Source organism: Sus scrofa, chromosome 1, assembly GCF_000003025.6.
Source record: "Sus scrofa isolate TJ Tabasco breed Duroc chromosome 1, Sscrofa11.1, whole genome shotgun sequence".
Classification (NCBI taxonomy): Eukaryota; Metazoa; Chordata; class Mammalia; order Artiodactyla; family Suidae; genus Sus; species Sus scrofa.
This window is the reverse complement of record NC_010443.5, coordinates 75,658,513-75,676,052: the sequence shown is the minus strand read 5'-3', so window position 1 is coordinate 75,676,052 and position 17,540 is coordinate 75,658,513. Positions and strand designations below refer to the sequence as shown.

The 17,540-nt window shown below is 39.7% G+C and overlaps 1 protein-coding gene across 5 annotated transcripts in view; it reads left to right on the top strand.

Annotated features, from left to right (window-relative positions):
• AK9 (adenylate kinase 9) overlaps window positions 1–17,540 on the top strand; it is a 135,407-nt gene that overhangs the window by 17,363 nt on the left and 100,504 nt on the right. For 4 of the 5 annotated variants that reach the window (XM_021091050.1, XM_021091041.1, XM_021091043.1 and 1 more), the window contains 3 exons: window positions 5,448–5,560; window positions 10,055–10,243; window positions 15,911–16,039. In XM_021091050.1, coding sequence (XP_020946709.1) covers window positions 5,448–5,560; window positions 10,055–10,243; window positions 15,911–16,039 — 431 coding nt within the window. The remainder of the gene's footprint in view (window positions 1–5,447; window positions 5,561–10,054; window positions 10,244–15,910; window positions 16,040–17,540) is intronic. The other variant, XM_021091055.1, reaches the window with a different exon arrangement.

The window sequence follows — 17,540 nt, the reverse complement described above, 5'->3', positions numbered from 1 at the left end:
CTGTAGCCACCAGCCTACGCCAGAGCCACAGCAATGCGGAATCCGAGCTGCATCTACGACCTACACCCCAGCTCATGGCAATGCCAGATCGTTAACCCACTGAGCAAGGGCAGGGACCGAACCCACAACCTCATGGTTCCTAGTCGGATTCGTTAACCACTGCGTCACGACAGGAACTCCCTGGATACAAGTTTTCTGAATCTGAATTTTCACTTGAATTTTACATTGGCAACAAGTACTGTCAGTTGTCAACCTTGAAGTGACAGCCTCACTCCATTCACTTTTTATAAAATATCTGCCAAAAATCAAAGTTAAATAACCACAATTTGTCTGTCAAATGTCCCTCCAAGAAAAAAAAAAAAAAAGAGTTCTATTAAAACAGGATAAAAATTGTTTGAAGTCCTTTAATTCCCAATGAAGGAGTTGTGGCTTTATTCTATAAACAAGAGAAAGGTTTCTCAATCCAGAATCAAGGTGGTGGAGGAGTAGGACACGGAGCTCAACTTCTCCCACAAATACATCAAAAAAAAAATCTACGTGTAGAACAATTCTCACAAAACTTCTACTGAATGCTGGCAGAAGGCATCAAACCTCCAAAAAGGGCAAGAAAACCTCCACATAACTCAGCAGGATAAAAGAGAAAAAAGAGAGAGAGAAGAGAGAACAAAGAATCAGGATGGGACCAGCATTCCTGGGAGGGAGCTGTGAAAGGGAAAAGGAATCTAAACACTGGGAGGCCCCTTAGAGGGGAAGCCTCAAAGTCTCAAAGAAAAGCACAGCAGCTGGTCTAAGGGAGTATAGGAGGAGGCCTGGGCCTGACAGAGAAGCAAAGCTCCACTTTTGGAGAGTGAGGGAACCACCATAGGAACTTCTTTTTCTGTGAATGCACAGGCTCTCAGGTGGCAGGGCACCTCTTGCACAGACAATGGGGCACGTGCAAGCCACTGCAGCCATCTAGGACTCCAGAGGTGGGCTAAGCCTGCCATTGCCTGCTGCCCCCACCACCCCAGGACCAATGCATCTGCACACGGTCCAGAGACTAAATGCCAGCCATCACCCCCATCTCCCTGGGAATGCACATATCCTGCCATTGCTGCTGCCAAGGGACCCATGACTAGGCACCTCCTCTAATTCCCCAGGGGTTGCTGGTACTGCCAAGAGCATGTGCAGGAGGAGCACCTGAACACCCCCATCAAGGTAATAATTATCTGAGCATAGGAGAGGAAAGAGGCAGCAAGCATACAAATTAAAAGCAGCCCTCAGGCCAAAAATTAGTAAAGCTACTCAGGGATACCCCTGCATATAAATGGCCTTCCAAGATTACAGTAGATAATTGTTTCCCCTAAACTCACAGAGTAAGAAAAATGTAAGCAAAATTAAGAAACATAGGAACCATTATCAATTAAAAGAACAGGAGAATCTCCCCAAAGGAGCAAACAATGAAATAGATCTCTGCAGTCTAAGAGACACTGAGTTCAAAATGGAGGTGATGAAAATACTGAAGGAAGTAGGGACGAATATCAACAGTAATGCAGACTACTTTAAAAAGGAACTAGAAACTATAAGGAAGAGCCAAGGAAAATTAGAAAATTCATTTGCTGAGATGAAAGCTGAGCTAAAGCAAGGAACAGCAGAATGAATAATGCAGAGGAACAAATAAGTGACTTGGAAGACAGACTAATAGAAACCACCCAATCAGTACAGCAGACAGAAAGCCAAATGAAAAAACAAGCACACAAAAAAACTAAAGCAATATAAGATACATATGGGATATTAAAAAAAATAAAAGCAATATAAGAGATCTATGGATACTATGGAAAAATAGTGGTCCTAGAAGGAGAAGAAAGAGAAAAGCAGATTGAAAATATATTTGAAGATATTATGACTAAAGTTTCCAAAATCTAAAGAAGGATATAGATATTCAGGTACAGGAGGCATAGAGGGTCCCAAACAAGATAAACCCAAACAGACTTACACCAAGGCATATATAATAAAAATGGTAAAGTTAAACATAAGGAGAGGATTCTAAAGGAAGCAAAAGAAAAACAGAGTTAATTACAAGTGAACACCCATAAGGCTATCAACTGTTTATTCTACAGAAACACTGCAGGCCAGAAGGGAGTAACAGGCATATTCAAACTTCTAAAAGGAAAATATTTGCAACCAGAATACTTTACCCAGCAAGATTACCATTTAAAATAGGAGAAATGAAGAAGTTCTCAAACAAGCAAAAACTAAAAGAATGTAGCAAGACTAAACCTACCCTAAAAGAAATAATGAAAGTTCTCCTCTATATAGGAAAGAAATAAGAAGATATAGAATGGAGGTAATCACAATTGGAGAGTAATCACTTAAATAAGCCAGCATGCAAATCAAAAAGAAAAGAAAACAAAAAATCCTGTTTGTAAAAGTGCCAATAAACACAAGGAGTAGCAAAAGGATAAACACGAGGATGTAAAAATGGACATCAAAATCATAAAATGTGGGAAAAGAGAGTAAGAAAATCTAGACTCTTCTCTTTAGAGTATGTTTGGTCCTATTTGACTATCAGTCTAAAGCAAGCACATAGAGGAAGGGGACGACATATTTGAAAAACAGGGCAACCACAAACCAAAAACAAATAATAGGTTCACAAAAACTAAAAAAGAAAAGGACACAAGCATAAAATAAAAGGAAATCATCAAACCACAAAAATAAAAAGGAACAAAGAAGAAACAATATCAACTGGAAAATAAGGTTTCAGGTGGCAATAAATTCATATGTATCAATAATTACCTTAAATGTCAATGGAATGAATACTCCGATCAAAAAACATAGAGTGGCAGATTGGATAAAAAAAAAGAGCCTATAATATGCTGCCTATAAGAAACCCACCTTAGGACAAAGGACACACACAGATTGAAAGTGAGGGGATGGAAAAAGACATTTCAAGCAAATGAAAATGACAAGAAAATAAGAATTGCAACAATAATATCATAAAAAACAGACTTTTGGAGTTCCCACTGTGGCACAGTGGTCAACGAATCCAACTAGGAACCATGAGGTTGCGGGTTCCATCCCTGGCCTTGCTCAGTGGGTTAAGGATCCAGCATTGCCATGAACGGTGGTGTAGGTCACAGAGGCGGCTCAGATCCCTCATTGCTATGGCTTTGGCATAGGCCGGTGGCTACAGCTCCGATTAGACCTCTAGCCTGGGAACCTCCATATGCCATGGGAAGCGGCTGTAAAACAGGCAAAAATACAAAAAAAGAAAAGAAAAAATAGACTTTAAAACAAAGGCCATAAAGAAGGATAAAGAAGGACACTATTTAATGATAAAAGGATCAATTCAAGATGAGGCTATTGGAGTTCCCATCGTGGCGCAGTGGTTAATGAATCTGACTAGGAAACATGAGGTTGCGGGTTTGATCCCTGCCCTTGCTCAGTGGGTTAACGATCCGGTGTTGCCGTGGTCTGGGGTGTAGGTCACAGACGCAGCTCGGATCCTGCGTTGCTGTGGCCCTGGTGTAGGCTGGCGGCTACAGCTCCGATTAGACCCCTAGCCTGGGAACCTCCATATGCCGCGGGAGCGGCCCAAGAAATGACAAAAAGACAAAAAAAAAAAAAAAAAAAAAAAAGAAGAGGCTATTATACTCATCAACATATATGCCCCTAATGTAGGAGCACCCAAGTACAAAGAACAAATACAGACAAAAGGAGAAAGTGATGGGTATACAATAATAGTAGGAGACTTTAACACCACACTCATATCAATGGACAGATCTTCTAGAGAGATAATCAGTAAGGCATCAGAAATCCTAAATGACACGATAGAACATTTAGACTTAATTGGTATTTTCAGGACATTACATCCAAGAAAACCAGATTATATGTTCTTTTCAACTACATGTGGAATATTCTCAAAGATTGACTATATATTGGGACACAAAACAAGCCTCAACAAATTTAAGAGTATAAAAATTTTTTCAAGCATCTTCTCTGACAAAAACAGCAGGAAACTTGAAATCAACCACAGGAAAAGAAATGAGAAAAAACCAAGTACATGGAAAGTAAATAATATCCTACTAAAAAACCAATGGGTCAATGAGGAAATCAAAAAGTAAATTAAAAAATATCTTGAGGTAAATGAAAATGGAAACACAATCATATTAAAATTTATGAGATGCTAGAAAAACAGTTCTAAGAGGGGAGGTCTAGTGATAGAGGCCTTCCTCAAAAAACAAGAAAAATCTCTAACTTAACCTACCACCTAAAAGAATTAGAAAAAAAAACAAACAAACAAACAAACAAAAGCAAAAATCAGCAGAAGGAAGGAAATCATAAAGATCAGAGGGGAAGCAAATAAAATAGAGATTAAAAAAATAGAACAAATTAATAAAAAACTGAGAGCTGGTTCTTTGAAAAGGTAAATAAAATTAACAAACCTCTGGCCAGGCTCACCAAGAAGAAAAGAGAGATGACAAATAAAATAAGAAATGAAAAAGGATACATCTCAACTAACACTGCAGAAATACAAGAGAAAGTTTTCTCAAGCAAGGGAGTGACATAATTTAAAAAACATATGAAGAAAATTAATATGATGATGGTATCCAGGGTGAATTTCAAAGAGAAGATTTAGGTTTGCTCAGTAGGGATGCAAGCCAATAAATGCACTAAGCCAAAATCATATTGACAATGTTCTGTTCCTTAAACTGTATGAGGGGTACATGGGTATTTTATTATTTTCTATAACTTACATAAACATTATATATATTCCATTATGAAATATTAATTCCAGAAATAAAAATATACCATGAAAGACCTACCATGAAAGACCTACCATATACCTTTACCACTCATCATACAGGCTTTACTAACATGAGTTGAAAGAATTATTGGTATGGAATTTCCTTTCCTAAGCAGTTCATCTGGGGAGTTCCCGTTGTGGCTCAGTGGTTAACGAATCCAACTAGGAACCATGAGGTTGCGGGTTCGATCCCTGGCCTTGCTCAGTGGGCTAAGGGTCCAGCGTTGCCGTGAGCTGTGGTGTAAGTTGCAGATGCAACTTGGATCCCGAGTTGCTATGGCTCTGGCATAGGCCAGGGGCTACAGCTCCGATTCGACCCCTAGCCTGGGAACCTCCATATGCCGTGGGAGCAGCCCTAGAAAAGACAAAAAAAAAAAAAAAAAAAAAAAGCAGTTCATCTGCATAAAATAAATTGATTTGGAATTTTTAAAGATGTCTCCTCCTAGCCCAGTGGTTTTATTTATTATCAGAAAAACCTTATTCATAGTTATACTCCATGTGGCAATGATCTTAACTATTAATTTTAAAATGTTGACAGATGATTTTAAGACCAATATTAGTTTTCATCAATAACTAGATGATATTTTCATAAACCAATAATAAATCCATACTCTCATATACTGGTATTATAAAACTTTTAAAATTATATTTTACTCCACAGGCTATATTATCACTGAAATACCATCACTTTCACAGGATGCCATGACCACTCTGCAGCAAATAGAGTTAATTAAAAATTTAAATCTGAAACCTGATATTATAATCAATATTAAGGTAAGAATATTAGTAGTCTTTCTAGTATAATTAATCTTTTTTTTTTTTTTTTTGTCCTTTTAGGGCTGCACCCATGGCTTATGGAGGCTCCCAGGCTAGGAGTCGAATTGGAGCTGTAGCCACTGGCCTGCGCCACAGCCACAGCAAGGTGAGATCCAAGCCACGACTGTGACCTACACCACAAGTCAAGGCAACACCAGATCCTTAACCTACTACAGGCCAGGGATCAAACCTGCTTCCTCATGGTTACTAGTCAGGTTTGTTTCTGCTGATCCACTATGGGAACTCCAAACCATTCTTTTTGATAGTAGTTACATTCAAGGAATGTTTTCAATTTTTTTAAGGAGTTAGGGAAACCATAATGAAGGCATCAATTACAGAGGCAATTATATTTTCTCATACCTCTGGGCTTTTGCACTTGCAGCTCCATCCACAGGAAAAACATCCTTGCCTCCCCACCAGCCTTAATCATAGTCATCCTTTGAAAGTCATTTCAGCATCATCTCTGCAGAACTCTCCTTGACAACCACTCCTGCCACACCAACACAAACATAAACAACTCTCATTCTTCCCCTCCTTCCCTCTTTGCCCCTCTCTCTCTCTCTCTCTTTATGCCCCACACCTGACTTACTCAGGTTAAAGTTAAAAGAAAGTTAAATACTTCTCTGATGACCATTCATGTTGCTCTTTTCTTACCTCACTATGTTGTACTGGTCCATTTTCCTTCTAGACTCTGCCTTACTTGGAGGCGGGAATCATGTCTTACTCCTATAAACATCGACTAGCACGATAAATGGTACCTAATAGATACCTAGTAAGTTTTCCAGTTAAATGAAGTGAAAGAATGAACAAATGATTTGGATGTACAAATGTTAAATAACATGGCCAGATTGGTTAGGAATCAATGCTGGATCCTGGTCTCAATTCTCTCCTTGTATCAACTGTAGAATGTGATAAATCACATTTAGGGCCCTCAATTTCCTCTTTACAAAGATGATACAGGAGTTCTCTTGTGGCTCAGTGGTTTAAGGATCTGGTGTTTTCACTGCAGTGACTTGGATTACTGCTGTGGTGTGGGTTCTGCCCCTGGCCCAGGACTTTCTGCATGCCCAAGGTATGGCCAAAAAGATTATACAAAGATAGCTGCCTCATAGGGTTGTAATAAGAATGCAGTGAGGTGAGGACCACTTGTTTATATAAAAATGAATGGTAGTTTTATAATAATACCCTGATTCCCCAAAGGGTTTGACAACTCAAAATAGGTGGTTCTCAGCTTACATGCTAGGACCCCATGGTATGTTAGAAACAGCTGTGAGAGAGAGGTGGCATGCAGTGCTGGGTGTGGTGTCATATGCAGCCCCAGCCACAGGTCAGGGTCAGAGGTCAATCAAAATCCCTGTGTGACCTTCAGAATGTCACCTGTATGAAAGTGTGTAAAATGGAAAGAAGAAAAAAAATCTCAAACAATTAACTGAAACCATATATAAAATTTAGGCCATGGAAAATAGAGATCAAATCAGAAATCAAGATCTGGTGGAATAGGGAATTTCTGTCATAACTCAGGAGAAATGAATCTGACTAGTATCCATGAGGAAGCAGGTTCAATCCCTGGCTTCACTCAGTGGGTTAAGGATCGGGCATTGCCATGAGCTGTGGTGTAGGTTGCAGATGTGGCTCAGATCCTGCATTGCTGTGGTTGTGGTGTAGGCCAGTGGCTACAGCTCCCAAGTGACCCCAATTCTGGGAACCTCCATATGCCAAAGGTGCAGCCCTAAAAAGAAGAAGAAAAAAAAATCTGGTGAAATAAGAACACATATAGGCCAAAAGTCTCCAAATGTTCACTAAATTTGGGTTATAAATTTGGTTCTAGCAGTTTGGGGATACCTTAGAAATCTATACATAGAACTTCCATATGACCCTGCAATCCCACTCTTGGGCATCTATCCGGACAAAACTCTACTTAAAAGAGACACATGCACCCGCATGTTCATTGCAGCCCTATTCACAATAGCCAGGACATGGAAACAATCCAAATGTCCATCGACAGATGATTGGATTCGGAAGATGTGGTATATATACACAATGGAATACTACTCAGCCATAAAAAAGGATGACATAATGCCATTTGCAGCAACATGGATGGAACTAGAGAATCTCATACTGAGTGAAATGAGCCAGAAAGACAAAGACAAATACCATATGATATCACTTATAACTGGAATCTAATATCCAGCACAAATGAACATCTCCTCAGAAAAGAAAATCATGGACTTGGAGAATAGACTTGTGGTTGCCTGATGGGAGGGGGAGGGAGTGGGAGGGATCGGGAGCTTGGGCTTATCAGACACAACCTAGAATAGATTTATAAGGAGATCCTGCTGAATAGCATTGAGAACTATGTCTAGATACTCATGTCGCAACAGAAGAAAGGGTGGGGGAAAAAACTGTAACTGCAATGTATACATCTAAGGATGACCTGACCCCCTTGCTGTACAGTGGGAAAAAAAAAAAAAAAAATTTGGTTCTATGTTTGATGGACCAAAGTAGAAGGGGAAATGTGACCAGATATATAAAATTCACAATGTCCATGAAAAGCCACTCCTCAGGAAAATATCTTACATGGGTCTCAACATAAGGATTGTTAATGTAGAGAATGAAGTCTTAACTCCACTGATACTATAAGTGTGATGGTGGGTATGCATGCTTGTAATCAGAGGGCCTGATATGAGACAGAACTTCAGTACGGCACACACTTCTCTGATGGTTGGGCCTTATTTGGAGATAAAATTCTGGAATTTCTGGAACAGAATTCCTTAGCCTGGGATCCGTAAATACTTAAGCATGTATGAACCTCCTGAAATTATATGCAAATTTTATGATGTATATGGGCATTTTTCTGAAGCAAAAAGCCTATGGCTTTCATCATATTCAAATGGGGTCTGCATACACCCACCCCAAAAAAAGAAAAAGTTAAGAGCTAGTGATCTATGATAGCATTGGTTCTGAGTTTGGCCCCAGAGTCAACTGCATTAGCAGCACTCAAGAAGCTTGTTAGAAATGCAGATTCTCAGGGCCCATCCCAGAACTACAGAAACCCTGGGGGCCATGTCCAGTTGTGGTTGAAAAGACCTGCAGGTGCTGCTGATGCCTGCTGAAGTGTGAGGACACTGATCTGAGGCACAGAACTTCACAGTCATCCTCTTATCAATCACTTTCTCCAAGGGGATACAGGAGACAGCTGAAGGCAATAATCTTTGCCAAGGGCCCACAATGTTGGTATTCTGGGGTTGCCAAATAAGGGCAAATGTATGTTTCTTAAATTACCAGAATGGGTTGAGATCTTTTTTGTGAAAAATTGGAAAACCTAAATTAACGTCTTGCCTCAATAAACACCTATTCCATCTCCATATAGAAGGGGCTTGAAGAATTCAGAAAACGAGCAAGAAAAGCTTCAAAGTTTCTTGCTTCCTTTGTTTCTCAAAAGTGTGGCAAATTAGCGGCCTCAGAATCACTGAGGATACTTATTAAAATGTCTGAGCTTCACTCCAGACTAAAGAATCACAGGGGAAGCAGAAATCTTTATTTACAGTTCTCTGTATACAGTTACACCCTAATGTTTAAGAAGCACTGCTATAGAATGTCATCCAGAGTTTTTTTTATCCTGAAAAATACTCAGAGAAGACTTACAGCTCAGAACCTTAGTTTACCATTAATAACGTGCCACAGAGTCTGGGCTATGAGTCAGAAAGCCTGGTTCCAAGTTATAGTTTCCCCTCATGACACTGAGAGTGTAACCTGCCAGAGCAGTCCTTCTCCGATCTGCAAAATGGCTTTAACCACATATTGGATTACCTCTCTCACAGGGTTAATTTAAGAACGGAGTAAAATATTGCACAGGTGGAAGCACTTGAAACAAGAAAATCATCCTTTGGTTTTGGCCTTTTTTTTTTCTTTTTTTTTATCATCTAGACTCAGTTTTCTCATTTACAAAGTGAAAATTTCAGGCCAGACTAGATGACCTTTCAGGTCCCATTCATGATGCTATTTTATGAACTATTTCATCCATAGAGCTGTAAATGATAGTGACTACTATAAAAACCCTATATATTTTTTGTTGGAAGAATATAAATATTCCATTTCTGTCCATTCTCAGTCTTTTCAAACTCATCGGACAGAATTCTCCTGCGTACCTTTGCTGACTAAACTGATTTTCTGTTCTATTTCTCTAGCTTTTTCTCTTTTTTAATCTTTAAAGCTTCTGATACTTTCATGTTACTTTTGATTAAAGAAAAGTGTTGTCACAGGATAAAAGTTGTGTCCTGTGCCTCTTGGCATGTGATGAAATCTGATTCAAAAAGCCATTTATACAGTATTGCACGTGCTCAGGGTCTTGAGGAAATTGGAGCTTTATGTACTGCATGTATTGCATAGTGTGTGAATAGGAAGTAAAGGCATATTCAAAATGTTTAAATGATTGCTAATGTTGTTCCTTAGTGCCCTGACTATGATTTATGCCAAAGAATTTCTGGGCAACGGCAGCACAGTAGTACAGGATACATATACAGAAGAGATCAGTGGGATCCTGAAGTCATTGAGAATCGAAGGAAAAAGAGGAAAGAAGCCCAAAAGGAAGGAAAAGGAGAAGAGGAAGGCGAAGAGGAAGAAGAGCAAGAAGAAGAAGAGGTAATATCCCCATACCAGATACTACACTTTAAAAATGTGCTGTCATTAAATTAAATGATGGATAATAGAAAATAGCAGATACTAGAGAATATTACCTTTTCTTTACATTTTAATTTAGTCTGAAGGAAAGAGCAAAAATATTTCATGTTTTCAAGAACTATTAGATCACCATGTAGAGATCAAGTTTAACTTTATTGTCAATATGGAAGTCCCTCCATATCCTGACATCTAATCGCCTTCATTTCACAGCAACAGAAAGTTACTGGTCACCTACCATGTGTAAAGCACTGTGCAAACTAGAAGGAGAAATCCAAATAACAGAAGACAAGTGTCATACGGGCAGCAAGGCAGCCCATGCAGACTCTAGTTTATGAAGTTAACATAACCCTGATTCCAAACTTTGACAGAGTGCCCATGAAAATAAATCTATAGCCCAATTTCATGTTCACATGTCATTACAACAATCCTAAAGTCAACAGCAGTAAGCATAATGCAGTAGGGCCTCAAAAGAATCTTCTACCATAACCTAATGAGGAAATTTTATAGTAAGAAATCTGCTAACAGGTGATGGGCTAGCTTTAGCTCACTGGGGGGGAACAGGTGACAGTTTGCCAGTCCTTACCCTACTGAAATATACCTGTGATTTCTGTTATAAATGTAGTTACTTATAATGTTTAATAATTTTAAATATTTTCTATAACTTATTCTAAATACTGTTTCTATTAGGGCCTACACTATGTGAAGTCCAATGTTAATTTATAGATGACAAATAAATTTGTCTAGTTGCAAATTGCAAATTATTTGTCATGTAGAAAAGATAGGCCCCAAAGGCTACAGTTTTATCACCCTGTATGATATTAAATACGATATCAAACTTTGCATTTTCATTTCAGTGATTATGTATATTTCAGCTGTGTCATCCTGCTAGTTCCCTCACTAATGGGTTAAATACATTTTTACATTCATTCTTTCATTTAAGAGTAGGTTTTTTTTTTCTTTTTGATCTTGCCTGCAGCATGTGGAAACTCCCAGGCCAGGGAGTGAACCTGTGCCACAGCAGTGACACGCCACAGCAGTGATCATGCAAATTCTTTAACCCCTGAGGCACCAGGGAACTCCTAAGAATAGATCTTAAAAGTTCTCATCACAAGAAAAAAATATTGTAACTATGTGTGATGACAGAGGTTAACTAGATTTACTGTGATCATTTCACAATATGTACTAGTTGACCTTTGAACAACTCCAGGGTTGAGGTACCAACCCTCCATGTAGTTGAAAATGCGAATTAACTTTCCAGTCAGCTCTGAGTATCCCAACCACAGATTGTGTAGTACTATAGAATTACTATTGAAAAATATCCTCCTATGAGTGGACCCCCACAGTTCAAACTCAGTTGCTCAAAGATCAACTGTATTGAATCATCATATTGGATACCTGAAACTAGTGTAAAGCTGCATGTCAACTACACGTCAATTTTAAAAACCTGTAAGTGATCTTTGATGCTCCCTCTGCCTCCCGGAGCACCGGTATCGCTCCCAAAGGAAGCTTTTCATGTGCCCATGTCCTGGTTTTTCTGTGTGCTGATCCAGTCTTTGAAGGTGCCACTGAGGGGATGCTCCTTGTTCTCCTGGCTTGTATTTCTGGGCCCACCAGGATGGTAACAATTGCAGGAACAGTCCCTGGCAGGCCACGACTCCAGGACATGGCACAGCGACTGCAACACCCTCTCAGCCGACTGCTTACAGGGATTGCGGCCCAGCCAGAGGGGCAGACTTCCAGTCAGGCAGCGTCCAGAGGCTTCGGAGGGGTTCTCCACCTGAGGCTGCCAGCTTTGCCCTTTTCCTCCGCCTCCTGACAGCTCCCTGGTGTCCCCCAGCAAAGAGCATGTACGCTTAGCTGCAGCCCTGAGTTTTGCAACTGCCGCCCAGAGGACACCTTTCCCTCCAGATCACCCGCCTCTGGTGGCCAGCAGGGCTGACGCTTGCCCTCACAGGGAACTGTATATATTTGCATTTTTGAACAGCTGCTGCCAGAGAGCCTGGCTTCCAGTTCACCTGAATCTAGGGGCTGACTGAAATCTTTACTTCTGAGATAGCACTTGGCATAACTTCAACCACTGGGAGCTGTTAAAAATAAAATAGGCTGTTTGGAGAGTCACAAGATTTGGGAGACAACCCAGACCTGGGCAAAGTTGAATCAAGTTTTCCAGGTAGGCTCTGATTTCCATTAAAAAAAAGAAGAAAAAATAAAATAAAATAAAAACCTGTAAGTATAAGAAAGCCCATTTAAAAACAAAATAATCTTCCCTGTGCAAATAAGGCATAACAGCCATCATGTATGCCAGATTTTTTAAAAAAGTAAACCTTATAACAAAATAGGAATAAAAATGGCATTTTAGCATAAATAAAGCATACCATCATAAATCAAAAATGGTGAGATAGAGGGGTCTCAACTCCATTATAGAGGCCATAGTTATGTCAAATTGTGACATCGACCAGACGTTAACCAGGAAGAGTGAAGACCAGGGTATGCTAGGACTACACCATCCAATATGGTAGCCCCTATATCTATTTACATTTAAACTAATTAAAACTATATAAAATTTAAAATCAGAGTTCCCGTCGTGGCTCAGTGGTTAATGAATCCAACTAGGAACCATGAGGTTGCAGGTTCGATCCCTGGCCTCACTCAGTGGGTTGAGGATCCGGCGTTGCCATGAGCTGTGGCGTAGGTTGCAGATGCAGTTCAGATCCAGCATTGCTGTGGCTGTGGCGTAGGCCGGCAGCTACAGCTCCAATTAGACCCCTAGCCTGGGAACCTCCATATGCCACGGGTGTGGCCCTAAAAAAAAAGACAAAAAGACAAAGAAAATAAAAAATTTTAAAAATTAAATTTAAAACCGTGTTCCTCAATAGCACAAGCCACACTTCGTTGCTCAGGGACCAAATATTGTCATGTCTTCTGAACGGAAGACCCAAACACAGAACATTTCCATTTCTGCAGAAAGTTCCACTGGACAGCTGGGGAGTGCATGTCCTTCTTCAAAGGACAGCTGCCTCTGTTCCAGCCCAGCCAACTATTGCCATGTGAGGATGCCAGCCTATTTTTGCCAGGTAGTCTTATTTTTCCATAGAAGCTAAAATCAGTGTTTTAAAATAAAAGAAGGTGGCAACAAATCCAAAATTTTTAAAACACAATGAAGGCCAATGTTGTGGGAAAGGTAATCAAATGATGTCTTCAGACTGGATTCAGCCCAGGAGCTGGGTTTGCTGTGACCCCTACCAAGTGGCACAGCCATGCTCACAAGTCAGAGCCATGCTGCCCCCTTAGGCCGATGGCCAATAATTGTGTGAAAATGTTCACTTACATACACACAAGGGGGAATGATCTCCCTGAACTGAGGAAATAGCTTTGCTAATGTTCTCTTGGCTCCCACTTTCCTCAATATTCCCCTTCCCATTCCCTTCTATTTTTTTTTTAATGACCATCTGTGACTTTCTATTACCTGTTGATGAAAATCCAAATGCTCCCACACAGTTTACAAGGCCATGGACCCAGCCTCTCTGGTCTCCTGGCATTGGCCCTTCCGCCAGTCTTCACCCATGCTGACCCCAGTGGCACCTCCAGCCTGGGCACTTCCTGTTTCCTCCTCCTTCTCTGTACCATACTCTCCTCCAGATCTCCATGCGCCTGCTCCTTGTTGTCACTGCCCCACCAGGGATTACGTCCCTAGAGACCATCCAGCAAGCGACGCTCTAACCCATCTAACCCAGAAATATACTCCCATTGTAGGTAGTTTTAAATGGGTTCATAGCTACCTCTTTTCCCAAGTAAAAAGAAACAGATGAAAGTCATTTTTAAAAAATGTATATATAAGTATATATTTATATGTGTACATATATGCATATATAGGTATGCATATATATACATAGTTTTTTTTACAGAATGTGGCATATGGAAGTTCCCAGGCTAAGGGTCAAATTAGAGCTGCAGGTATAGGCCTCTGCCAAAGCCATGGCCACACTAGATCAAAGCCGCATTGGCAACCAACACCCCAGCTTGTGGCAATGCTGGATTCTTAACCCACTGAGCCAGGTTCTTAACCTGCTGAGCTACAATGGGAACTCCAAAAAGTCATTTTTAAGAACATATTTTATTTAATCCAATATATCCCAAATACTATTTCAACATAGAATCAACATGAAAACTCTAAGGGCTGTACACTCCTTTTTCATGCAAAGTTTTTGAAATCTGGTGTGCCTTCGACTGCGCACACAGTGATTTGCACTTGCCGCATTTCAGGTGCTCAAGAGGCATGTGTGGCTAGTAGCTACCATGCTGGACCACACAAGCCTAACTTTCTCACCCTGCTTTATTTCCTTCAAAGCACTCATCATCACTTTCTGAAATTTTCTGTTTACTTGCTTATTATCTGTCTGCCCCCGTGAATGTCAGCTCTGTGCAGTAGGGACTATATTCCAGTGTTCAGCATACAGTGGGTGTTTCATAAGAAGTTGTGTACTGACTGAACATGGGCGTGCTAGCAAAGCCCTCTGCTAGAGAGAGAAGAATGTTAGCACCTTTTGGAAAAGACACTGTGGATTAAGCCACGTTGAAATGTATAATCTTTGGTTCAGCAATTTTGCTTTTAGGAACTATTCTAAGGGAAAACATTAGGGATATGATTTATCTACAAAGCTATTTGGTGAAACATTTTTTAGAATTATGAAAAATCTGAAACATTCTTGCTGTTCAACTATAGAATAATGATTAAACAATCATATATTTAGGGATATCAATGTATTATTTGACCATGAAAATAGTATTTCAGACATTTCAAATAGATTATAAAATGGCTTATGTTAATAGATAATATGATTTTATATAAAATATGGATGTCTGTGCATTGATTAAAAACTAGAAATAATAACTAAGATAATAAATATGCTGATAATATTAGGATAATAAATATGATATTGAATGCCTCCCAGGCCTTGGGCTGAGAACTTTTACACATACTATTCCTTCTGCCTTGATGTGTTCTTTCTCCAGAAATCTCTGTGTCTCCACTCAAATGTCACTTCTTCAGAGAACCCTTTTGACCACCTTCTCCCATCACTCTGCACTGTTCTCCCCTCCATCATCCTTCTGCCTTGCTCTTCCCACCTCCGAACCTGTGATGGATTCATCTGTCTGCTTGTTTATGCTCTGTCCTCCTCAACTGGGATGTGTGCTCTGTGAGCCCCAGGACCTTAGTTCTGTTCTCTGTCATATCTCAAGCTCCTAGCACAGTGTCCCACACTGAGTAGGCATGTAATAAATCATTACTAAATGAATGAATGGACCAATGAATGACTGAGCTACAAGCTCAGGTATTCAGAGAAAATCTAATATATTTTGACCCTAAAAATCTGATGTTCCTCCCCTACTCTTCCCGATTTATTGGGGAGTGGAAAGAAATTAATACGTAAAGTCAATTTAAAGTTACATTCTGATAAAGGCCCCTCAGGGGTGTTCAATCTCTCTAAAATAAAAATCCTGTTTCTAATCTTCCCTTCTCCCTGCTTCTCATCCCCAAATGGCATCTATAGGGAGGGAGAGAGGGATATGACTTGTAAATGAAGTATTAACCATTAACATATTTACCATCTCTTCTTTGCCATTTAGGCATTTCTTGCTGAAATGCAGGCGGTGGCTGAAATTCTTCAAAATATAGTTCAGAGGCCTGAGGACTATTTGGAAAATATCGAAAACATGGTTAAACTGTATAAGGACATAATGCTTCATCCTTTAGAAGTAAGAAAAAGCTATACTGCTGGAAATGAGAATGTTGATATTTGTGTTTTATCCTTGGTTGAAGAGCCTTCACAGTTCTTCACTTCATGTATTATCTGCCTGATTCTCCTCCTCTCAAGCTATCATAACAAGGCTTGCATCCCATGTTTCACAAAACAATACTATTTTACTCTTAAAAAGCAGCAGTGTTGCTGAAAGTGATAATAGAATAGCATTTTTCAAAAGTCAGTAGGGGAATTTATTTATGGTTGGAGGTTAGAAATCCCAGGTTAAGAGACTATTTTGTAAAAAGCATTTTCAATCTTTAACTTATGAGTTAATCAAAACAAATGTACACTTAAGGTCCGTTTCTTTTTCTTTCTTTTTTTTTTTTTTTTTTTTGGCTTTTTGCCATTTCTTGGGCCGCTCCTGCGGCATATGGAGGTTCCCAGGCTAGGAGTCGAATCAGAGCTGGAGCTGCTGGCCTATGCCAGAGCCACAGCAACGCAGGATCCGAGCCGCATCTGCAACCTACACCACAGCTCACAGCAATGCCGGATCCTTAACCCACTGAGCAAGGCCAGGGATCGAACCTGCAACCGCATGGTTCCTGGTTGGATTCGTTAACCACTGAGCCATGATGGGAACGCCTCCATTTTTTTTTCTAAAAAGAATTATTCATTCAGTTAAACTGCAAGCTAAAGAAGAGCTATCCCATTTTGTGCAGCAAAGGAAACCATTAAAAAAAAAAAAAAAAAAAAAAACCTGAAAAGACAACCTATGGGAGAAAACAGTTGCAAATGATGCAAGCAACAAGGGTTTAAACTCCAAAATATACAAACAACTCATACAACTCAAAAAAACCAAACAACCCAATCAAAGAAATAGGCAAAAGACCTAAATAGACATTTCTCCAAAGAAGACATATGGATGGCCAATAGGCACATGAAAATGCTCAGCATCACTGATTATTAGAGAAATTCAAATCAAAACTTCAATGAAGTACCACCTCACACTGATCAGAATGGCCATCATTAATAAGTCTACAAATAACAAATGCTGGAGAGGGTGTGGAGAAAAAGGAACCCTCCTACACTGCTGGTAGGAATGTAAATTGGTACAACCACTATGGAAGACAATATGAAGGTTCCTCAGAAAACTAAATATAGAACTACCATACGACCCAGCAATTCCACTCCTGGGCATATGCCCAGACAAAACTTTCATTCAAAAAGATACATGCACCCATATGTTCATTGCAGCACTATTCACAATAGCCAAGACATGGAATCAACCTAAATGTCCATCAACAGATGAATGGGTTAAGAAGATGTGCTATAATATACACGATGGAATATTACTCAGCCATAAAAAAGAACAAAATAATGCCATTTGCAGCAACATGGATGCAACTAGAGATTCTCATACTAAGTGAAGTCAGTCAAAGACAAATACAATATGATATCACTTACATGTGGAATCCAAAATATAGCACAGATGAACTTATCTACAGAACAGAAAC